Source organism: Terrapene carolina, unplaced genomic scaffold, assembly GCF_002925995.2.
Source record: "Terrapene carolina triunguis isolate 2854851 unplaced genomic scaffold, T_m_triunguis-2.0 Scaffold112, whole genome shotgun sequence".
Lineage (NCBI taxonomy): Eukaryota > Metazoa > Chordata > Testudines > Emydidae > Terrapene > Terrapene triunguis.
This window is the reverse complement of record NW_020664463.1, coordinates 7,003,059-7,027,553: the sequence shown is the minus strand read 5'-3', so window position 1 is coordinate 7,027,553 and position 24,495 is coordinate 7,003,059. Positions and strand designations below refer to the sequence as shown.

General features: G+C 44.8%; 1 protein-coding gene across 1 annotated transcript in view; it reads right to left on the bottom strand.

The window, feature by feature from the left end:
* Positions 1 to 14,132, bottom strand: part of ST8SIA1 (ST8 alpha-N-acetyl-neuraminide alpha-2,8-sialyltransferase 1) — a 163,263-nt gene extending 149,131 nt beyond the window's left edge. The window contains exon 1 of the mRNA XM_026652309.2: positions 13,744 to 14,132. Coding sequence (XP_026508094.1) covers positions 13,744 to 14,132 — 389 coding nt within the window. The remainder of the gene's footprint in view (positions 1 to 13,743) is intronic.
* Between the last annotated feature and the right edge of the window lie 10,363 nt (positions 14,133 to 24,495).

Below are 24,495 nucleotides of genomic sequence, written 5' to 3'. Positions count from 1 at the left end.
GATTGTGTCACACAGAATCCTCTCAACCGACACCTGTAGCCCCTCCCTAAAGTTGTGGGCTTTAACTGCCACTGTATCTCCACTCCTGGTGGATTTGGGGGGGGCTAAAATTCACAGAGAGAATCTGGCCCCCTCTTCAAATTTTATGGATGGTGTTTACAGTGGGCCAAACCAAGCCCCTAGTTCCACTTTCTCTCCCTCCACACAAAATAGAATCCCCCCACTCACAGGCGTTGAAAGAAGCCACCACTACTTCTCCCAAAAGTTGAACTTCATAATCTCCACCCAGCTCTCAAGGCCAGTGGCCCCCTTCTTATCCTTGCCATAGCTGCTTGCCAGTACTTCTCTGCCTTCTGATCTGACTAACCTCCCCCCGCCAGTTCCTGGCCTGAAAGGCAGCTTAGGATCATAATATAGGAATGCTTAGCAAGCAAACATTCATTCAGAAGCGACCTCCTCTTTCTCGGATGGACTTCTAGCATCACCTAGCCTGACCAGCAGCTGTTCCCATGTTAAAAACATTGAATAGGAAATAAACTTTAATCTTTAGTCCCTGGTTCAGGAAATCACCCATCTCAGGAAAATATGTAAAGCACACGCTCAATTTTAAACACCTGCTTCAACGCTTTCCAGTCTCAAATCTTGAGGTACTTCTGTGAGTGAGGTTAAGGATATACAAAGTTTACTCCATCACCTAGTTCAGGGGTGTAATCCACAGAGCACACAGTGATGTTATGTCACAATTTAGGACTGGGAATGCAGCAGAATATAATTTCTAACTGAAACTTCAGGACGCATTTAATCAGACTGAATGCAATTACTAGAGTTGAAATTTGGCCAAGGCACCACTCAATTTTTTCCTAAGATATCTGTACTGATAAAAAGGATTTTGTGGTTTGTTTTTATTAATCTTGCAGAGGACTAGAGAACAGTTCCTCAAGTACTACAATGATGGGCATGCTAGGCATGGCAAAGATAGGCAAGAGAGACTTCTTTCAGGAAAATGAGGGAAGCACCTGATCTGCTTTCCTAGCATTCCTTTAAATATGTGCAAGTGAGAAGTTACACACCTTTTAAATTACAGCTCACTGTGCATCGTGGAATATAAAAGTCCTGATAAGTACAGACTTTATCTAACTGCTATCTAAAGCAACAGTTTGTGGGTTTTCTTGACAGTCTGATAAACGGCAATCTGACATTTAAGGAATGGACAGTGACAGATACACTGAGCAGTCAGCAGTAGCTGCAGGGCTTTGAAGGTGACTGGTGACTCTGTGAGAGAGGGAGATAAAGAGGTAAAACAGTCTTACCACAACTTGTCTACAGCACTACTTTATATGACAATTCGAGCTAGGAATGTGTGTTTTGAAGTGGAGAATATGTGCCCAGTGAATATAAAGGAACCACCACTAGAGTTCAAGGGCAGCCAGGCCTAAAGAGACAAGGTGGGTGAAGGGGATATCTTTTATTGGACCAACTTCTGTTGGTAAGAGAGGCAAGCTATCGAGCTACACAAAGCTCTTCTTCAGGTCTGGCAAGAAGAGCTTTATGTAAGCTCAAAAGTCTGTATCTCACCAACAGAAGTTGGTCCTATAAAACAGGGGTTCTCAACCTTTTACTTTCTGAGCTGAGCCGCGCCCCACCATGCTATAAAAACTCCACAGCCCACCTGTGCCACAATAACGGGTTTTCTGCATATAAAAAGGTGACATACTGTACCTCGGGGGAACACCCTACACCCCCATGTTTATCCTTATAAAATGATGGTGTGGTATCCAATGCAAAGTTTGTCATGTTGGGTGTCTTCGGAAGGCTCATGATGCACTGAGCATTGTTGTTATGTAATGTTATAGTAATGTTATAGGTTATAATTTCATGTATATAGTTATGAGGCTGAAAATGTATCCTCATGGCTTAAAGTAACCCCAGGCAAAAACTCCCCAAGAGCCAAGAAGGGCAGTTCACACCTCATCAAGGCATGTATGAGACAAACCCAGCCCAGCCTCACAGGAACAAAGGACGCTGGCCTAGGCAGCAACAAAAGGATCTGTTGGACTCTTAAGTGAGTTAACCCCCTTCCTTTGGTCAGTTTGGGACTGCGATGAGGTAATGCTCACCTGACCCTGATGGGGGGAGGGGCGGCAAAGCCAAGAGGGAAGAAAGAACATGATAAAAGGGAGAGACATTTGCCATGCTCTTCTTCTCTCCTCCACCTGCATCTACAGACACTGCACCAAGCGACTGAAGCGCTGATCAAAGCGGAGAGCCTGGCTGAAGAGCAACCAGCCAGCCTGTGGTGAGAAGCATCTAAGTTTGTAAGGGCACTGAAAGTGTTAAGATCAGCTTAGAATGCGTTTTGCTTTTATTTCATTTGACCAAATCTGACTTGTTATGCTTTGATTTATAATCACTTAAAATCTATCTTTGTAGTTAATAAATCTGTTTGTTTATTCTACCTGAAGCAGTGCTTTTGGTTTGAAGCATGTCAGAAGCTCCTCTTGGGATAAAAAGCCGGGTATATATCCATTTCTTTGTTAAATTGACGAACTCATATAAACTTGCAGTGTTCAGTGGGCATAACAGGACACTGCAAGATGGAGGTTCCTAGGGTTGTGTCTCAGACCGGAGATATTGGCTAGTGTCATTTGGTTGCACAATCCAAGGAGCAGCTTACATGCCAGAAGCTGTGCGTGAACAGCCCAGGAGTGGGGGTTCTCACAGCAGAGCAGTGTAAGGCTGGCTCCCAGAGTCAAGGATTGAAGTGACCTAGCAGATCATTGGTCCGGATAACACCAGAAGGGAATGTCACAAAAAGCCAGGGCTGGCTTGGTAGCAAGCAGGCAAATTACCTGGGGGCCCTCATGTCACAGGAGCCCCCGCAAAGCTACATTGCTCAGGCTTCGGCTTCAGCCTTGGGTGGCAGGGCTCAGGGCCTGGGTTTCAACCCCATGTGGCAGGGCTTCAGCTTTCTCCCCTGGGCCCTAGCAAATCTAACACTAGCCCTGCTTGGAAGCCACCCCGAAACCTGCTCACAGCCCCCCAGGGTGCCTCGGACCCCTGGTTGAGAACCACTGCTATAAAAGATATTCTCCTCACTGACCTTGACTGTCTAATATCTTGGTACCAACATGGCTACAACAACAATACTGCAAACAAGAGAGGCCTAAAGAAGATGAAGGATGTGCAAAGCCAGAGAAGAGGAGGAAGTGGGAGAGATTTAAAGCAGCCACACCGGAGATGCAATGATTCTCGAAGCAAATAAGGAAGTAAAGCTTTATGTAACCTGGAGCAGCTGTATGGAAAAGGTTGGAGGATTCACTGCAGTCTGCTTAAAAATCTATAAAAACAATGGTCAGAAGGCAGTCTTCTAGGCTGGTGTGCACTGTGTTGTGGAGGGCAAAATCAATATAATCTGATTATGTTTTTACTTTGAAAAACTGTAGTGGAAATTCTGCTGCCTATTATCTCCTGTCTTACAGGAGAGCAGAGTTCTCACTTTAAAGTGAATGTTGTACAGAAGAATCTGCTTTCACATCCCCTTTACATCTTTGTTCCTGAAAGGGACATTAGGGAAAAATCATTCTAAACATCCTTGTTAGTCTTTAGATTTCCCCTCCTCCATTTTATTCATCCCACTATTCATCCCAAATATACTTCTGGTCAAAGCTAATAGGACAGGTCATTTTGGAGCTCAGAACTTCTGCCATATTTATTCCCAAACAATCATCTTTATTACGGTTAAGTACCTTAAGGGCTCCTTTTCCCCTCCCAAACTTTCTCCATCTTGTCAGGTTATATACTGTAAACTCTTTGAGGTAAGGATTGTTTTTTATTACACATTTGTAAAGAGTCTAGCCCAATGGGGCCCTGATCTCAGCAGGGGCCTCTGTGATCTAATTGTAATAGCGATAATTCGTACAAAAGCGCTGTAAAATAATTATTTTAAAACAACAATTAAAAGCCAGAAACAGAGTTAAGGTTACATTTAGAAAAAACAAAGCATTTAAAAGTCTGGAAATTCACAGTTAAAGAGAGACACAACTTTACATCTAGTCAATTTTAAAAAATGAGACAAAAGTATTTCAGTATTAAACCTGAAGACCAGAAATCGAACTTGATCTAGAGGCCAAGGCAGGCCTGTTTACATTTCAGATCTTTCTATGTGTAGCTGTTTGTGCAGGTTTTGCCTCCATTTTTCAGCATATGAGTTCTTAGGCTAAATTTCTCAAACTTGAGTGCTTAAAGTTAGGAACCTAACCCCAAATTTAGGCACATCAGTAAAAGTGGCCTAATTTCCAGAGGTGCTGAGCACTTGCAGCTCCTACTGACTTCGTGGAAGATGCAGGTTGTTCAGCAGTTCAGTAATAATGTCATGATTTCCAGATGTGCCTCAATATGAATTTAACTTTATGTATCCACATTTGACTATTTTAGCTTATGCATCTTATGTAAAAACTTGAGTATCGTCTTTATACCCTAGGATCTGTATGTACCACACAGAGAGAGGTAGAAATAGATACACAGAAAGATTTAAAATTAAGTATTTTTAGTACTTGGGAAACCAGTACAGCACAGATTACAGCAGTACAAACAACTTCCCCACATGATTGAGCCTTAATGTATCGGAATAAATTCTAGAGGCAAAAGGATAATTCATAATCCCTGGCCCTTTTGGTTTGATCACATGTCTAAGAGAAACTAGACTGAAATCACTAACTCTGAACAGCTATCAGATGATAACAACTTTCAGTCTCTGCTGAACAGAGTTGGATTCAACACCATAGAAATCAATGGCAACACCATGGAAATCAATGGCAAATTATTGCTTTGCAGATTACTGAGTCCTGGATTCACGCAGTCTCCATGCAAAAAAAAGGAAACACACACACACCCAATAAAACATATAGAGGACATTAAGCATCAAATTCTAGCATGAACGAAGACAGCACAGTTGTCAAAGCAATAAATATTTCACAAATCTAAAGAAAAATGACATTGCAAAACTGCAAAAGTAGATTTTAGAATTAAAGTTCATTATTGTATGTGAGCCGTGTATAGGAACATATAGAATCAAAGGAAATACTACTAAGGGAGCAGATAGGAAGGATGATTACAGCTGTGGACTGGAACTTGAAAGTTCTGGTTTCAGTTCCTGGCCCTGTTGCAGTTCTTCCTGTGTGACCTTGCATAAGCCAATAAATCTCTCTATAGTTCATTTTCCCTTCTCACCCCCTTTGTCTGTCTTTTCACTTTAGCTCATACACACCTAACACAATGGATTAAAAATATTACCACCAAATGCAGATGACCTATCACATCACTGAGCCCCCACTCTTCTGTTGGGGAAGGATACTGTTCATGATAGTAGATGTATCATATATACTAATCAAGATACCTATTATGGACTATGTTTTCATGCCCCTTTTGTATTTACTTTCTGTGAATATCAATCAGAAACAATTCATTTAAAATGTCAATATTAACAGAAAATATTGTACAGGATTTATCGCCGAGTGGTCGCATTTGATGAGTAAAATGAACAGGATCTTGCCCTTTGAAAATGCAAAATATGAATATTTTTGATGTAGTTAGAAAATTGTCACCAGACCCTGAAGCAGTGCTGTCCTAGTCTAGTATTTTCCAGCTGTAAATACTTTCAAATACATTTTATCCACTCTGCTCACACAAAAAAAAGCACAATTAGTTGCTCTGTAAAATAATTTAATCATTGGTTAAACTTAACTAATCAACATGAGCAACATGCAGTTTAACCTCACATTTACCTTGAAACACACCTTCAGAGTAGTAACAGTTATGCAACTAGCATAGATTGCATCTAAGGGTTGTCTATGCTTAAAATGCTGCGCTGATGCAGCTGTGCCACTATAGTTGGCAACAGGACCGTCTCTACCATTTTTGCCGCCCCAAGCAAAAAAAGAAAAAGAAAAAAAAGCCACTCGGACTGCCACCCGAACTGCCGAAGCAAAAAAAAAAAAAGCCGCCCGGACTGTGCCGCCCCAATAATGGACTGAATGCCGCCCCTTAAGCATGTGCCGCCCCGAGCCGGCTCTGGTCGCCGATTCCTCATAGTTTGAGGGTGATAGACAGTTATCGCTGCTGGATCTGCAGATGGCTAACGAGATTGATCCACAGATCTTGTCACCGTTGGGGCAAACATTTCCCAGTGAAAGGGGCAGATCTGGCTTATTGAGTCAGGATGCACCAGCGCATTGTCAATGTCAGCTTTCTGTGACAGAGGGCTGCAGAGGTAAAAGTGCTTCAATCTTGACTTTAGCAAAGCTTTTGATATGGTCTCCCACAGTATTCTTGCCAGCAAGTTAAAAAAGTATGGATTGGATGAATGGACTATAAGGTGGATAGAAAGCTGGCTAGATTGTCGTGCTCAACGGGTAGTGATGAACGACTCAATGTCTAGTTGGCAGACAGTATCAAGCGGAGTGCCCCAGGAGCCGGTCCTGGGGCCGGTTTTGTTCAACATCTTTATCAATGATCTGGATGATGGGATTAATTGCACCCTCAGCAAGTTCGCACATAACACTAAAATGGGGGGAGAGGTAGATACGCTGGAGCGTAGGGATAGGGTCCAGAGTGACCTAGACAAATTGGAGGATTGGGCCAAAAGAAATCTGATGAGGTTCAACAAGGACAAGTGCAGAATCCTGCGCTTAGGACAGAAGAATCCATGCATCGCTACAGGCTGCGGACTGACTGGCTAAGCATCAGTTCTGCAGAAAAGGACTGGTGATTACAGTGGACGAGAAGCTAGATATGAGTCAGCACTGTGACCTCGTTGCCAAGAAGGCCAACGGCATATTGGGCTGCATTAGTAGGAGCACTGCCAGCAGATTGAGGGAAGTGATTATTCCCCTCTATTCAGCACTGGTGAGGCCACACCTGGAGTATTGCGTCCAGTTTTGGTCCCCCCACTACAGGAGGGATGTGGACAAATTGGAGAGGGTCCCGCGGACAGGGCCGGCTTTAGGCCAATTCCACCACTTCCCCCGAATCGGACCCCGCGCCTAAGAGGGCCCCGCGCCCAGTGGCAGGGCCGCCGGGGGGTAGGGGGGAAGAAGTGGCCGAGAATCCCTTCCCTGGCTAGAGGCTCCTTTTTAATTTTTACTCACCCGGCGGTGCTCCGGGTCTTCGGCGGCACTTTGGTGGCAGATCCTTCAGGCGCCGAAGACCCGGAGCGAGTGAAGGACCCACCGCCAAAGACTAGGAGCGCCGCCCGGTGAGTACAAGCCCCACGTGTTTTTTTAAGTGGTTTTTTTTTTTTTAGTCATCCCTGACGGGGCCCCGTCGCAACTATTCGAATCGGGCCCCGCACTTCCTAAAGCCGGCCCTGCCCGCGGAGGACAATGAAAATGATTAGGGGGCTGGGGCACATGACTTATGAGGAGAGGCTGAAGGAACTGGGGTTATTTAGTCTGCAGAAAAGAAGAGTGAGGGGGGATTTGATAGCAGCCTTCAACTACCTGAAGGGGGGTTCCAAAGAGGATGGAGCTAGGCTGTTCTCAGTGGTGGCAGATGACAAACAAGGAGCAATGGTCTCAAGTTGCAGTGGGGGAGGTCTAGGTTGGATATTAGGAAAAACTATTTCACTAGGAGAGTGGTGAAGCACTGGAATGGATTACCTAGGGAGGTGGTGGAATCTCCGTCCTTAGAGGTTTTTAAGGTCAGGCTTGACAAAACCCGGCTGGGATGATTTAATTGGGGTTGGTCCTGCTTTGAGCAGGGGGTTGGACTAGATGACCTCCTGAGGTCTCTTCCAACCCTAATATTCTATGATTCTATGAAGACACTACCTATGCCGACAGGAGGGCTTCTCCTGTCAATGTAGGTAATCCACCTCCTGGAAAGCCAGTAGTTATGTTGATGGGAGAAGCCCTTCCATCAATATAGCACTGTCTACACTGGGTGTTAGGTCAGTATAACTGAATCACTCAGGGGTGTGCATTCCCTCACCCCTGCGCGATGTAGTTATACCAATATAAGTTAGTAGTGTAGACCAAGCCTGAAGGACAAATATTGGCAAATGGGGCTAAAGAGAATCTTCACTGATTTGATGTTAACATTTGTATTGCACACTAAAAAGAGAATGTTGCTTTAAATACTATATTTAATAAAAAACATGGAATGTAGAAAGATTTACTGCAAGTTATAGTCTTTAATGACATGATCACATACTATTTTTCCCCCAGGACCCCTGCCTCATTCATTGCACAGTATGGATGGTGCTAACTGAATTACCAGCTGTTCTATATTTTGTTTTATCCTCGTTCAGTTTGTGTCCACAGACTTTATTGATTGCACACTATTCAAACCCTGCTCTGAAGATAAAATTATTAATCTCCTCATGGGCTCTCCTGTGGCTCTCATCACTGTAGTATCTGAGTGCTTCACAAATACTGAATTTATCTTAACTCGCCTGGGAGGTGAGGAAGGAAAGGTATTGTTCCCCATCTGCAAAATAGGGAATTTTGAGTATGTCTACACTTACAATGCTACAGTGTAGAACTACCTATGCCAGTGGGAGAATCACTCCCATCAGTGTAGGTCAGGGGTCTCAAACTCAAATGACGACGAGGGCCACATGAGAACTAGTACATTGGCCCGAGGGCCGCATTACTGACACCTCCCCCCGCACCGCCCTCAGCCCCGCCCCCACTCCACCCCTTCCATGAGGGCCCGCCCATTCCCTGCTCCCATTCCAACCCCTTCCCCAAAATCCCCACCCCAACTCCGCCCCCTCCCTGCCCCCAGGGGGTACAAGAGGGGTGTGGCAGGGGCTCAGGGCAGGGAGTTGGGGTGTGGGGTGCAGGAGGGGTGAGGGGAGCGGCAGGGGGTCAGGGTGCAGGAGGGGTGTGGCAGGGGGCTCAGGGCAGTGGGGGGGAGCTGTGTGGGGTGCAGCAGGGGGTTCAGGGCAGAGGGGTCAGAGTGCAAGGTGCGGCATGGGGTTCAGGGCAGGCAGGCAGGGAGCCTGCCCTGCCCCCGCTGCGCGTTGGGCCTGAGCCACTCTAGGTAAACGCAGGGGGGGGAGGAGCTTGCGGGCCGCAGAAAATAACCCCGCGGGCTGCATGCGGCCCCCGGGCCACGTGTTTGAGACCCCTGGTGTAGGTAATCCACCTCCCCAAGCTGTCAACTGAAGAATTCGTCCATCCACCTAGTGCTGTTTATACCGGGGGTTCGGTATTTTTCACACCCCTAACAGATGAAGTTATACCAAAGTAAATTCCTAGTGTAGACCAGGACTGATGCAAGAAAGATTAAGGTCAAAAGTTTCCACCACTTTGGATGCCCAATCTGACATGCCTAGGACCTGATTTTTCAGAGTAGTTTATACAGTACTTTATACATTCAATGAAAAGCTCTAATTGACTTCAGATGCTGCTCTGTGTGCTCAGCACTTCTGCAAATCAGGCCCTGGCGTATGGTGTCAGCCACCCAGAAAATGATGAACATGCAATTAATAACCACATGTGAAAAGTTTGGTTTGAGTGACTTGCCCAGCATCACATAAGAATTGTGAAGAGGCAGGAAACAATTCCAGCTCTCCAGAGCATCTTTCTCTTTCTGCAGTCCCCTGCCTCATTCACTACAAACCTTCCAACTTCTGCCACAAATGAAACAGGGTTCCTATAGGCAACAGCCGTCTTCACTACACAACCCTGATTCATTCCCCCAAATAGCTACATCCTGTGCACTGAATGAAGCAGAAAGTCTGGCAACCTTAACAATAGGTGATGCTACCAGCCCTGCCTATAACTATACATAGCACTTTGGATTTTTAGATGCTTAGTGATGCTGAGTATTAGTAATAGTTTTGTCCTCAGGAGCAGATCAAAAGTGGGAATAGATCTTTTCATTATTTGCAATAACTTTAAGTGAAATAATCCTACAAAAAAAGAGAAAGGAAAACGTATTCTTTTATTTTGTTTACCTAAGTAATAACAAAGGAAGCAGTTTGGAGGAGTACCATAGTTAGTAGGAGTTTTGCCTAAATAAGGACTGCAGGACTGAGCCCTTAAAAAACTGAACAAGCCACAAAACAAGTGGGATGTAATATTAAACCCCACAGGAAAAAGACAAGTCATTATTAATTAGTGACTGTGTAATGACTTTGTCTCATACCTATAAATAGTATTTTTGCCACCATATAATCTGAGAAGTACAAGAGTAAACAGTTTTCCACTTGACTGACTGAAAGTTACTCATGGTTTGTCAGAGATCAACAGAGATTGTTCCATGGCAATCACGTTGGCTATTCTCAGGGTACGTCCAGACTACCCACCATATCGGCGGGTAGCAATCGATTTATCGGGGATCGATATATCGCATCTCATTAAGACATGATATATCAATCCCTGAACATGCTCCCCGTCGACTCCGGAACTCCACCAGAGCGAGCGGCGGTAGCGGAGTTGACGGGGGAGCCGCGGCCGTCGATCCTGCGCTGTGAGGACCCAAGGTAAATCGATCTAAGATACTTCGACTTCAGCTATGCTATTCACGTAGCTGAAGTTGCGAATCTTAGATCGATTCCTTCCCCCCCCCCCCAGTGTAGACCAGCCCTCAGTCACTAACGTCTTTAAACTGCAAGAATGATGGTAATGGTAGGCAGCTATTCGGCTCTTCTTAATGAGATCAAACTCCCATTGACTTCAAAAGAAGGTGTATCTAAATAAGGAATGCTAGATCAGACCCCATCTCAGTAAACTAAAATTATACCTTAGTAATGAAGGGTATTACTGCTGATGTGCATGTAAAGATTACTCACCTAGATGAGGTTTGCAGAATAAAGCCTAAAATATGTGCCTAAAATATGTAGTCATCTCAATGTACCAGATCAAAGGCCTGACCCTGCAACTATTACTACTGGCATGAGCAGTCCTTACTTAAGCATGTAGCCCCATTGAAAGCCAATGGGACAACACAGATAGGGAGCTAAAATACTGAGCCCCACAAGAGTGACACTTCTGTATTTATAAGAGGTAAATTCTCACTTGGAAACTGATTCTGCAAAACCTCATACAGGCAAGTAGTCCTGATGGGAGTAGTTCCACTAGTGTGCATAGAGTACAGATTATTTGCACAAGGAGGGGGTTGTGTTGAGGAAAGAGCTAGATCATGCATCAAGTGCTTTCGGAACATGGTGCACAGAGCGTAGTTTTGTGGCTAAGGTTTTGGACAATGACTTAAGAGATCTAGGTTCAATTCCCAGATAGTCCCAGAAGACATCTGTGGCATCAGTTAATTACTCAATCTGCCTCACTTCCTGCTACCCCCAGTCAAGAGCAAAGGAGTCTTTTATTCATAACCGCAATTGGTTTCCAGTAAGAATTGAAATGAGGGGCTCTAAGAACACCTTCCCCTAAATATAAAACTGAATGATTCTTGAGTTTCCATGTAAAACAAAGGTCTCCTTATTTTAGTTAATACTTTCACAATATAGACAAAATTACCTGTCATGGGTTTAACATAATATCCTGCCACCAAAATTAACAAGAGCAAACGCACACAGGAAAAATGTAAAGTTTAATTTTCTGTGGCACAATCACTTGATTATTTTGGTATATTTTCTATTTATAATTTCCAATACAAACGTCCCCGTTAGCTTCCTGTCTCCAGAAGCAACAACTTCTTTTATTTGGCGAGTTTCTTCCTTTCAAAGAAACAACTTTGCGATAATCAGTATGCTTAGGGGTTTGTGGGAAAATGCAAGAGTAAATGGAGTAAGTGGAGGAGCCACCAAAAGCTGGTGTTTGTAAACAGTCTGAGGGAAATGGCTAAATATTAAGGTTAAATTTGAAAGTTGTAGCACCAGTGCAGTCGTCAAACCAGCTGTTGGTTTATAAAACTGAAAAGTCATATAGCAAATTATTTCCCACATCACCTATCCAGGCACCCCCCAAAAAATAGTCACCCAAACAAGGAACTGGAAGCCTGTAGCATACAGGAGATGAAGAGGAACCTGTATCTGGAAAGATCAGCCTTGTTTGTTGCAGACATTTTAGAATTTATTCTCCCCTCAATAGTATGGGACAAAGTCCTCTGCAGCTGCTTGGCTGTAATTGCTAGCTCTGCATTAAAGAAGGAGCTTCTGTCATGCCTAGCCAGTGAACTGATATTAACACATACCCCCCAATCACCCGAGATTGGTTATAGTCCCTGAAAGCCTCAGAGGATCAGAATCTGATTTTAAGGAATTAATGATTGGTAAAGTTTTTGTTATTGAGGCAGACAGGACCTAAAGTAATTGCATCCTAGACTGGCTCCAATATAAGATTTCAGATAGTCGAATTACATCCAAAAATCATTCAAGGATGCAGTGCTTAATTTGTGCCAGAGGTTGCCAGGGCTTGGCAGTTCAGAGCCCCAGCATCTCTGGGCTTGCCACATCAGTTATGAAAGTTAAAAAAAATTGCTTAAGCCCCTGCACCTAATTGGTTGAGCCCAGGCATCTCTTTCAATACAAATTAAGCACTGCAAGGATTATGTCATAGAAAACAATTCAGTATTCTGAAAAAGAGTTACTTGACATTCAAACATGATTTGTTCTGGCACTCACTACAGAAAGAGGGCATTTTGGAGGGAAATCTACTGCTACTCCCTCTTACCTTCCATTTGCTACTAAGAGGAGAGGAAGAAAGCCAGATGATGGGGGGCATAGGTGCTGGAACTAGTGATGCTGGGGGTGCTGCTGCACCCTCTGGCTTGAAGTGGTTTCCATCATATACGGGGTTTACAGTTTGGTTAAACGGCTCCCAGCACCCCCACTATACAAATTGTTCCAGCACCCCTAGGAGATGGGTGGAAGAGGGAGAAAAGAAAGAAGTCAGGCTATATATTCCCAAAGATCATATGATTAGTCAATAGATGGGAGTGTTTTTCAAAGCACCGCAGACCTATATTGTACCTAGTTTCAAACCAGACTCATTGGAAAATCCCCTGAGTAGCAGGAGCCTGGTCCTTCAATGAGTCCTAACTGCAGCATTCCCCTTTCCCGTTGCAGCTGAAGAAGATGAAATTTACACTTTGATGAGCCGGCTCTGGAGATGCACAGACATGGACAAAAAAAACCCAGCAGACTCTCCACATGTTTTGCATAATAAAGTGCACGGGAAGGGTCTCCTTGCAGCTTTGATTTCAAAATTGGGGGAGTTGCTCAATGCTTACAGATCTCCCCTCCCAACACCTGGAAACACATTCGGGTGTCTCAGGCACACCTTGAAAAATCAAAAGCCAGGGGAGCATGAAGGTCTTTTTCTTTGTTAGCGACCAAAAGGCATCACTGCAGCGTGGCATGATCCCGGGGTGTACAGCCAAGCCCGCAACAGCCAGAGAAGTGAGAGCGCCCGTTGCGCTTTCCCGGGAGAGACCTCGGTGTTGGTTTTATTTGTATAAAAAAAAAAGAAAGAAACATGGTTCGTCCTTTAGCCCACCCCCACTGCCCACGCAGGATCCCAAAGGTACCAAACCACTACCCCCAAACACACTTTTCACAGCAGAAGGGTCTGACCAGCCCCCCACTAGTTAAAGCCGCTACGAGTTTGTATCTGAACTCTTGGGGTGGGGGGTAAAGATCAATATTTGAGTGTGACAAATGAAGTTCGGCTTTATTTATTTGGGGGGGGGCTGTACACGGGGCCCACTGCGCTCTGCTCCGCCTGTCCCTGGCTGCCCTTGGGCTACCCCTGGGCATGGGGCAGGGAGGCTGGGTACCTGAAGCCGGTGACTGCGGTCTGGTTGCTCCTCCACGCCTTGCCCTGCTGCAGCAGCACCCCTTGCACGACCTCCTTCTCGTCGGGCAGCCGGTACACGGGGAAGATGTAGAGCCAGCAAAGGACAAAGACACACAAGGCACTGGCCCCCCCCACGGGCAACCGGGTCCGGGGACACTTACACACCGGCCCCGCCGCCGCCATCCTCCTCCTCCTCCCCCGGCAGATCTTCCTCCGGGCCGGGCTGCAGTCACTCATCAGTCCCGGCGAGCGGCCGCCGGAGCGCCAAAGCCCCCCGCGCAACAGACATAGAGCCGCCGCCGCGATGGTGAGCCCGCTCCCCCGGGGGCTCCCCGCCGGCCGCCCCGCTGCTCTAGGGACGGGGGCCATTCTGAAGGCCAGCGGCGGATGCCATCGCAGCCCAGCTAGCCGGGGGAGCGGCTGCCCGCTGCTCGCAGCTCAAGCCAGGGATCGCCAGGGCTCAGCCGCTTCCTCTCTCGGTAGCGGCTGCTGCTGCTGTCTCGCTTCCTCCCAGTCATTTGGTCCTCTGCTCCCCCCCCTCCCCTTCCCCCCGCCAGGCACACAGCACCCGGGGAGCTGTCACTGCAGCAAGTCCTTGTACATTTCCATTCTGCCGCCCGTTCCTGGGCTTCCCTCCTGCGCCCCAAATCCGATGGGAACAAAGAGCTGCCCCTCCCCCCTCGCCCCAGGAGCGGTCAGCAACCTTCTCCTGCACCCCCGAAATCGGGGAGATGGGGGGAGGGACGCGACACGACAGCAGGGTGACCGGAAATCAGGGCTTTTTTCCCCCCGCAGGAAAAGAAAATATCTCCTTTGACCCGTTCAGATCAGCGCCTCCTGGATTGGAGCTGGCAGCAGGTTTAGCTTTTTCTCTCGCCTTCAGTAAAGGGGGGGGGAGGGGGGAAATCAGGCTGAGCCGGGCAATGGCAGGAGACTTACATGATCCCCCTACCCCCAAAGTCCCCGCCCACCCCGCCACCCCCCAGCTGCTGTGACACTGCATCAGTCACACGCACAAAGCAGCCTCCTTCCTCCACTCGCCTCGCCGAGGATTCCCAGCGCGCCGAGCCCAGAGCCCCGCAGAGATCGCGCCACCCTTCCCCCGCCCCCAAACATCAGTCCACCCTGCAGCCTCCCTTCACCCCACACCGCTGTTCCCCAGGGGCTTCCACCCTCAATCGCCTCGGCAGGATCCCCCCCCCCCCCCCCCACACACACACGCATTCACAGTACATAACTCCCCACCCCCACTCCCCAGCACACCCACCCAAACAAACCCAGGATCTCACTAGTCTCAGGCGATTCCCATCCAAGCCTACCCCGCCCCCATCCTAAATAACCCGGTGGGATGCCACTCACACCGCCTTATCCCCATGCCCAGGACAGGATTCCCGCCCCATCCCCAATCAACCACCCTGCTAAACCCCGGATCTCACTGGCACATAGGGACATGGCTCCGGTACATGCCCCCCGCCGCCCAGTTCCCTGCGCTCCCGGCAGTAAATGACGCCACACCGGCAGGATCCTGGATCCAGGCTCGCTCTCTCACACACACACCCTCCTCCTCTTATATACTGCACCCAGATGTGCAAGCAGCTGGGATCCAGCCGGACACAGACATCAGCCTCATGGCGCAGAGCCTTTGCTGCGACCATTTCTACTCATTGTTTATATTGGGAAATCACGTTCCCCCATTAAACCCTCCATCCCGAAACCCTTTTAAAATGTCAGCCGGGGCCATTCTTATACAGGGATCTCGCCCGAAAAGCGTCCATCCTTCCCAGCTACCAGAGTACTGCAAAGTGGGGAAAGCCCAGCATCACACCTTCCATCCAGCTCCTCATTCTGCATCGCTCTTCAGCACGCCCTTGCGGCTGACTTGTCTAGCTTCATACAGCTAAATTGTCAGCATATTGTGCTCCAGGGCTAGAGCTAGCTGTGAAGAATGACAAAATCTAGGACAAACAGAGACTGGATTTCATGTGGATTAGCCTGGTCATTCCTCCCCCCCCCCGCCCCACGTTTTTGCCCCTTTCCAATGCTAGCCTGTTTGATACCTGGGGGGGCACACACTCCTTTTTTAACCCCACAGATCACTCAGTTTGAAGACAAGCGACACTAACTAGCCAAAGCATACCAGTTGTGCATGGACTTTTACTAGCAACCTGAGACTCTGTTAGTTATTTACCTCCCTCAAACTGCCAGCCACTAGGAATTAGACTGAATCCACCATCTCCATCTCACATATGCCACTGTATGGGAACTAGATGATAGTGTTTTGTGGTCAGCGCTGAGGTCTGCTGGATTCAAACCACTATCCTAGAAACAGGGGCTGGATTGCCAGTCTCTTGTGCTGTGCCACTGACATCATAGCAACTATAAAGATATTTTTGGATGATACAACATATTAAGCTAGTGGCACTGGGAAACCTGAATTAAGGACGGTCTCTAAGAGGCAGCCACACTCTCTTAATTAACTTCTCTAAGTGTTTCGTACAATTGTGTTTGATCTTTAGAGGCAAAGCACTTTTATCAAGGCAAACTATTTTGCTGCTACACAGTTGTCAGTGTATTTTAAAATAGTTTTGATATGTTGTAAAATAAAGACAATTTTTACTTACATTAAGGGCCAAATTCCTCAATATCTGTGTGTATGAAGTTTCAGGAAAATGAGAGAAACTGATCCCAGAGATCGAATGTAGGAAACTGGGGATGCACCCATGGCTGAAATTCCTCCAGTAATGTTAGTATATGCTGAGTTACAGTATCATCAGTCTCTTTAATAACACGTTGTAAGGACTTAGTGTCTTCAGACTTAAACACTTTTGTGTGTTAGCCAAAAGTTGCCTGACAAATGCTAGAAATACATGAATACCTCCACCTGGTTCACCTCAGTTAACAAATGAATAACGTTTCAGAGCACTCAAAGCCTCAAATACTGAAGATGAGCCACATCAGAGCACGGTTGCTTTGCTTACCAGCAAGCATTTGATCTGCAGTACAAGCCTCCGAATCAACAAGAAGTTCTAGTAATCCTGCTTCTCCCAAAAAATTCCCACTACATGCAATAAAACAGCACAGGATGTGAAAACCACCCAGGTGAATCACATTGGTACCAAGTTCATTGCAGAGATCAATTTCACTTGCTGAGCAACAGCATAGACCTGCTGACATTACCTTAATTTCAGCACTGTAGTACAGACTGTGGCCAGGGCAGCTGGTTTGGCATTCACAGTAGGTACATATGCAACTGCTGGGTAGGTGCTCTTTGTTGCAAGCTTCTGGTTGAAACCAGTCCAGAAGTGTGAACAATATCAACCTCATTTGATATTGGTAGGATATCACAAGGTAGTTGTCTTAAAAGACACCAGCGGAGATCTCTGATAGCGTTCATTTGTAGGTGACAAGAGTTTATTTTCTCAAGTACTTTTTCATGACAAGTCAGTTCTGGACATGGGCTAGGTTTTTCAAACACTGCAAACTGGATAAGACACTGATTGCCCAGGGAGAGTAAGTGACATTTCTTTCCCATGCTTCAGTAATATTTCTTGTGAAGCTGGACTAACTGCAGACTGTTCTTGAAATACCACTCTAGCCATCGATTGGAAGGTATTCTTTCCATCAATGGTCTCTACTTTTATGTCTCTATCATCTCCTTCATGGATGAGATTTCCACCAGCGTGAATTGATACAATTCTATTTGGAATAAATATACCTCACTGGAGTCTTTCTACTTCCGTTTTTTGCAGCACTTGTGGTGAACCACCTCAACTCATAATTGATGCAGAATTCATGAAGGCGTAGTATGTCAATTAAACTATGTGACCAACTATGGTGTAGCAGTGCAGCAAGGCTTATGTGTAGCAGCGTGATAATTTTGGAAATATTAAATAGTCTGCAGCTGAGAGGCACCTTCTTTGACTGTCTTCTGAATGAGGATACTCATTGCTGGCTGAATTATGTGCCTCATTATCTAATCACCAAGGGACAAACTCCTTTACCAACTGGCGCACAAAAGTAACTGACCTCTAAACTACAATCACCTTTGGACAATATTCTGAGATTATCGTTTTGCCTGTTTCAGACCGAAGGATTGAAGCATAATTATAGAAAACTTGTTCACTTGAAAGCTGTTCATCAGACTCACTCACCTGAAGAGCATCCACAAAACGTTTAGATGACTTAAGTTTCTGTTTCAGGTTACTAGCAACTTGGATAGTGTCAGCTAATGTTATTACACTACATAGAACAATGGTAGACTTGCCTTGTCCATGCTGTGCAAGGAATTAAATTGCAGAACCGTAGTGTTTTTCTAATCTTGCCTGTAATTTGTTACAGTAACAGCTTGCAATTTCTGCATCTGAGGGAAGCAGGGTTTTATATCTTTGTAGCAGCTTGGACAGAAGCCATTTATTATTATACATAAGCCATTGTCTCTCTCTTCAATCTGCTGATAAAATGCAATGTATTGTTGCCGTTAACTAGATTCATTTTACTCATGTAGAAAAAAAAAGGCATATTGAATGATAAACTGCATCCTTCGCAATCACATCTTCCACAGATGTTCTGCAAATGTCATCATCACCTCTCTTAGATTGGCTGCTCTCTCAAATGCTTCTATTTTGTCAAGTTTCTCATCTTGTGTTCAATACAACTCTGACCTGCCAAATTGGACTTGTGGGTATATTTCTGAAGCAATCCCTGTGATAGAGTATTGGTGGCATGTCATCTAAACTAGAAAACTCATCCAATAGCCACCAGTACAATTCATCTCTCCTGGCTACTGCTGCCAGCATCACAGAATTCTGTCCAGCACTGGTGGCTTTTGACAGTTTTGCATTCTTGCGATTTTCTTGACAAATAAGCACATTTTTCAAGGTTTGTGAAGACTCTTCTTCTCTGATGAAAGCTTTAGAGGACTAGTATCCTCAATATCTTCACATAGTGTATCTTGGGTAGAGGTAAGATTCCCAAAGTACACCTCTACCCCGATATAACGCGACCCGATATAACACAAATTTGGATATAACGCAGTAAAGCAGTGCTCTGGGGGGGCGGGGCTGCGCACTCCGGCAGATCAAAGCAAGTTCGATATAACGCGGTTTCACCTATAACGCGGTAAGATTTTTTGGCTCCCGAGGACAGCGTTATATCGAGGTAGAGGTGTATATTGTTAGATCTACATATTAGTATTAACATTGCCATTTTGTTTAGTGAGCATTGTGACTGAAACCCAATATGAAGCTGGGTACTGTCATCTCTAACATTAATATCGACCTGTGCATAAGTGACACTGAATTAAAAAGCTAATTTCTAGAATATTTCAAAGGCTAGTACTGCATGCATAGGCAACAACAAATTAAAACCTTCTACCAGGTAGACTAGATGCTACATTATATGTACAAAAGCTTGCAAATGGAGAAGCATTACATTAGGAATTCGCATACATTTATATCTATTCACTGTGCAGTACGAACTATGGGCATGTTACATACTGCTGCTAGTGTACAACTGTCAGTGAGAGACTGATCTGGTCAGAACATTTCAATTGAAAATATAGAAAACTATAATAGTCACTTGTTAGATACTTTGACAATTAAGAATATGCGATGTGAAAACATATAATGTTAGTATATTGCAAAATGTTATTTGCCATTTTTGCCACATGCTAAACACTTTCATCATTTTTGGAAAAAAAAATCTTGCTCATGCAGAATCTATAAAAATCTTTTAATACATTGTCATTTGGTAGTTTTGACCAATAAAACACCCTATTAAGGTACTGAATTTCACAGTAAAATCTGTAGTCCTAATCGTGTTGCAGTGTTTCTGGAACTGTGCAAAAAAACAATCAAACAAACAAAAAAAGATGACACTCATTTTGGATACCATTGTTTCACCTCATCTACAGGCTTACAACATCACATGTCAGATCTGCATCATACGTCATCTAAATGAACATAAAATAAGCTTTCTAATGATTCATGATGTGGGTGTGTGTAGGGTGGGTACATTGAACTCCAAAAATATGGCCCTTTTTGGAGAACTGGTATGTGTCCATGAGAACAATAGTATCCTGCCAGTTTCCAGGCTACTCACAAAGTGACCCCTACTTTGTGGGAGTGGAGTTGCTTTAAAAGATCTTGGCATTAATTTCTAAAAGGTTGCAAGTGCTTGCAGGTAGGCTCCTAAGCCCATGTTTAAGTACCTTAGCTTTCTCTCTCTCACACACACACACACACACACACACTCTCTCTCACACACACACACACACACACACACACACACACACACACCAACAAAGGATGGGGGCTTTTCCCCTCAACTTCAACAGCCCAATTCATGACAAATCTCTCTCTCTTCTGCTTTGCAGGTTTCCGTGTGGGCTGAATATCTTTGAATTTATGCAAGCCACCATGCTGGAATGTAAATCTTCAATAATCTAAGTGCACCCAGCTCTGCCTGCTTAATAAAATAACTTACTTTATGCAGTGACCTCTTGATGTCTACTCTTTAGTGTTCAAGTATTAGAGCAGGGCCAGCCCACAACATTTTGGCACCTGAGGCGGGGAGCTCAAATGACGCCCCCAGGCCCCTTGTTGGGCCAAAACTTTGAAAGGTCTCAATTCTGCCTTCTTCCTGTTCTACTCCTCTCATGGTACTGCTCTGCTACCTACCCCAATAAAGGAGAACTAACAACTTAAAATGCCTTGTTCAAAAATTTTAAGCAACACTTAACTTTCGAACAGCAAATGTAACTTTTCTTGTCTGCATAGTAAACACTGGCGTTTTTATCTGTTTGAATAATCAAAGTGCTGCTTTCCGTGCCTTCTTGGTTGCAAAGATTTGAACTGCTTCCTGAAGGTCCACAGTCTGGGCCAGCTCATGCTCTATTGAGATGGTTGCAAGGCCGACCAGCCTCTCCTGTGTCATTGTGGAGCGTAGATGTGTTTTTATGAACTTCAGCATAGAGAAGCTACATTTTCCACTGGCAACTGTTACAGGAAGTGTTAGAAGTATGTGCCGAGCAACAAAAGCATTTGGAAAGAGGATGGTCATCTGATTTGTGCACTGCACATATATTCCAGAACAGCCTTTGGAGTTGATCCTGCTGAAATGTATCTTGAAGGGGCTTTCAGTTCATCACCTAAATCACTCGCATCAATATTGCTCATGTCATCATGTGTCAACACTGTCTTTAGTGCCCTCCATTGCTGGTGTAGGTCTTCTTCAGGTATAGTGAGGAGTTTTAGAATATCATACAACATCCCAAATATACTGCTGTGTTCCTTGAGCTACATGAAACGTTCTTCAACTGACTGTATTGCACAATCTAGTACCTGGTTAAAGAATTCAACTTTGAATTGTTGTTTGGGGTCTCTTATGGGATTATCCTGTGCCTCGTTATCAAAATATCTTCTTCTTCGGTGACTCTTGTATTCTTGAATGGGTGGGAAAATAGCTTCAGTGTGAAGTTCCTCTGCCAACTTCTGTGCACTCTTCAGAACGTTTTGAAATCCCTCATCTGACCGGTAAGACTGTAGGTATGACTTTGCTTTGTCCAGTTGTTTCATTGCTCCACATATATCAAAGTCAACACCTTGGAGTCTCTTGCTTACAACATTTATTTCAAACAGTATGTCATGCCACAGCACTAAACCACACAGAAATTTGAAGTTATGTATGTTTCTGGTGATTCCATTTCCCTCTGCCATTGTTCTCCCATGAACAGTTCCTGTCATAGCATTATCCTCCATAATGGCAACTATGGTATCATCTTTCTTCCCACTTCATCGCCTCCACTTGACTTCACTTGTGGCACTCAGTGGTTTCAGTATCAGAGACGATGTTCCCAGATGTTGCTTCAAAATTTGCCATAGATGAGTTGATGCAGAGAAAAATACATAGATGTTTTGAATTACATTAAAAATTTCAGCAGCCTCACTAGAAGCTGAGGCTGCATCACTGACCACCAAGTTCAATGAATGAGAACTGCATGGGACAAAAAAGGCTCAAGGGTTTAACTCTCGGATCCATGTCTGCACTCATCTGTTCTTTCCTCTCATGTTGGCACCATTATTGTAGCCCTGACCTCTCATGTCAGCTATCACAATTCCAGTATCTTTCAGCTTTTTAAGAAGCACATTTGTCATACCAGCTCCTGTAGTATCATCAATGTCAATAAATTCTAGAAAATGCTCTCTGACAGTCACCATTGCAGGGACATTTTCATTAGGTTCTGTTGTTGTTACAAAACGCACCATTAAAGTCATTTGTTCCGTATGGCTGATGTCAGGTGTGCAGTCCAGAATAACAGAGTAATATTTTGCTGACTTCAGAGCTGCCATAATCTTCTGTTTGACTTTTGTTGCCAGTAACGGTATGATCTCATTTTGAAGTGTTTTTCCAAGGTAGTGGTGTGTGTACATTTCTTGGGTGGTGACTCTTCTTAGATGCTCCTGGAGTACAGCATCAAACTCAGCCATCAGCTCCACAATTTTAAGGAAGTTTCCATTGTTTGGCACATACAGCTGATCTGAAGTGTCACGCACTGCTAGGTTTTGGGTAGCAAACATTTTCACAATGGCAATGAGCCTTTTCAGAACATTTTGCCAGTAAAGAGACTCTGATGCAATCTTCTCTTGATGCTGATCATCTGTGATGGCCTTTAACCTTAGTCTCATCTCAAGCTCTTTCCACCTATGGAATGCTCTCTGGTGATTTGCTGCCTTCTCATGGCATGCCAGATTTCTAGCCAGATTTTTCCAGTCCTTTGTTCCTGGAACATTAGACTGGAAGAGTTTGCAACAAAAACAGTATGCAGCATTCTGGGTTTTTGAGTACATAAGCCATGACCTCTCCACTTTGTCACCATTGGGGATTTCATGCCAGTAATGTGTTAGATGGAAACTTCTATTTTCATTGTCTTTGGGGAACATGAAGTTTTTCACTTGCTGTGGCCCATGCAGTACAAGGAAGTCCCTCAGGCTACTGCTCAAGTGAGTCCATAGTCCTGGATCATTTAGACTTAAGGAACTAAACTCAGCAGCAGTTGTTTCTTGTGCCTCCACCACACCCTTCTCTGATCTACATTTTTCTTCAGGAATGTGCATGGTTACATCCATTTGAGATGGAGATATGGATGCTGCAGTAGCTGCCAGGTCACCTGCACTCTGACTAACTGGAAGATCAGGCATCTCCTCACCACTCACATCCTCACTGGGGCCAGAAGGCTCACCGTGAACATTTGTGTTTATGTATCTCAGGCGAGCTCCTTCCTGCTTAAATAGAAAAGCTTCCTTTGCTTTCTTTCTTTTTCTGAATGCTGCCCCAGAGGGGCATTTTCTTCTTTCACACATGACTGCTGTTCTGTGCCAGCTATATTGGCTCTCAACACTCAATTGAAGGGGACAAATAACAGGCTGGTAGCAGGGCCTGAGTGAGGGAAGATATCAGCGTCTTAAGGGCCTAACTGGCTCCTACTACTTCAGTTGACTGCCTGTTCTCCTCAAGTGGGTTCAGGGAAGCAGCAGGAAACAGGAAGCTCCCTGAGAAGCTGGTGTTAATCAGTCCAGGCTCCTGGGGGTGCTAGAGAGGTATATAAGAGGCTCCTCCTCCTCTCTCTCCCTGCAGCTCCTGCTGCTTTCTGTTATTCCCGCTCACCTTTTCTCCTGCCTGCCTGTTAAGTCTCTTGTGCCCTCCTTCCTACAGCACAGCACTCCACCATCTCTGTGCATCTAGAGCAAAGAGAATACATACGCACCAGCAGCAGACACAATTTTCTACACTCTGGGTCCAAGTGGCGCCACCCCCCAGTCTGGCACCTGAGGCGGCTGCCTCAGTTCACCTCATGGTAAGGTCAGCCCTGTAGTAGAGGATTAATTTTTTTTTTTTGTAAGGATTTTTGCCTAACAAACTGATGGGGCAAAACTGCTAGTGTTCGATGTATATCTGTATCCCTTGAAATGTGTTTAGAGGATTTATAGGTGCAGTGAATATGTATCCTGGCTAAGTATTCAATAACTAAATATTCAGATCTCTTCATCTAAAACAATACCTTGTTGTGATGGATGAATTTTTGCATTATATCATCATTAAGTATTCTTGGTTTGAATGGTTCCTGTATTTCTTGCCCTTTAATTACTAATTTACTCCAATAAATTGCCATCTTAGAAATAGCTTGGCCACTACAAGGCATACAAATATATTTGTGACTATACAAAGTTTTGTTGGGAGATTCTACCAACTCTTCCTCTGTCAGATTTCTCTGCACAGAGCTGCAAAAACAGTTTACAGATGTGTATTCAGACTGATAAGACATTCAAAGGCCTTGCTATGCCAGACATTCATATATAATCCTCTTGGAGAGGAAGAATTACAATTGCGGCCAAGTACAATATTAAACAAGTGTACCAATATTTATGGTAACATTTTCAGCTGCAGGGAGGCAGGGGAGAAACACACACAGTACAATATGGTAAAATGAGGGAAAGGATCAAAAGATCTTTAAAGAAAGCATTAATTCTCTAAAGGGCCTGACCTTGCAGCATTTAACCATAAATCAATAGGAGTTTTGCCTGCATTGGTGCTGTAAGATCAGTCACTAAATGTCAGGCTAAGTCTGTCATATAGATTCAATTTTTGCTTCCCTTACTCTCAAAAGTCATCTTACTGAAGGAACCTGAGTATATAATAGAAGTGCTCTAGTGCCTTCATAGTGAAGGGTTGGGTT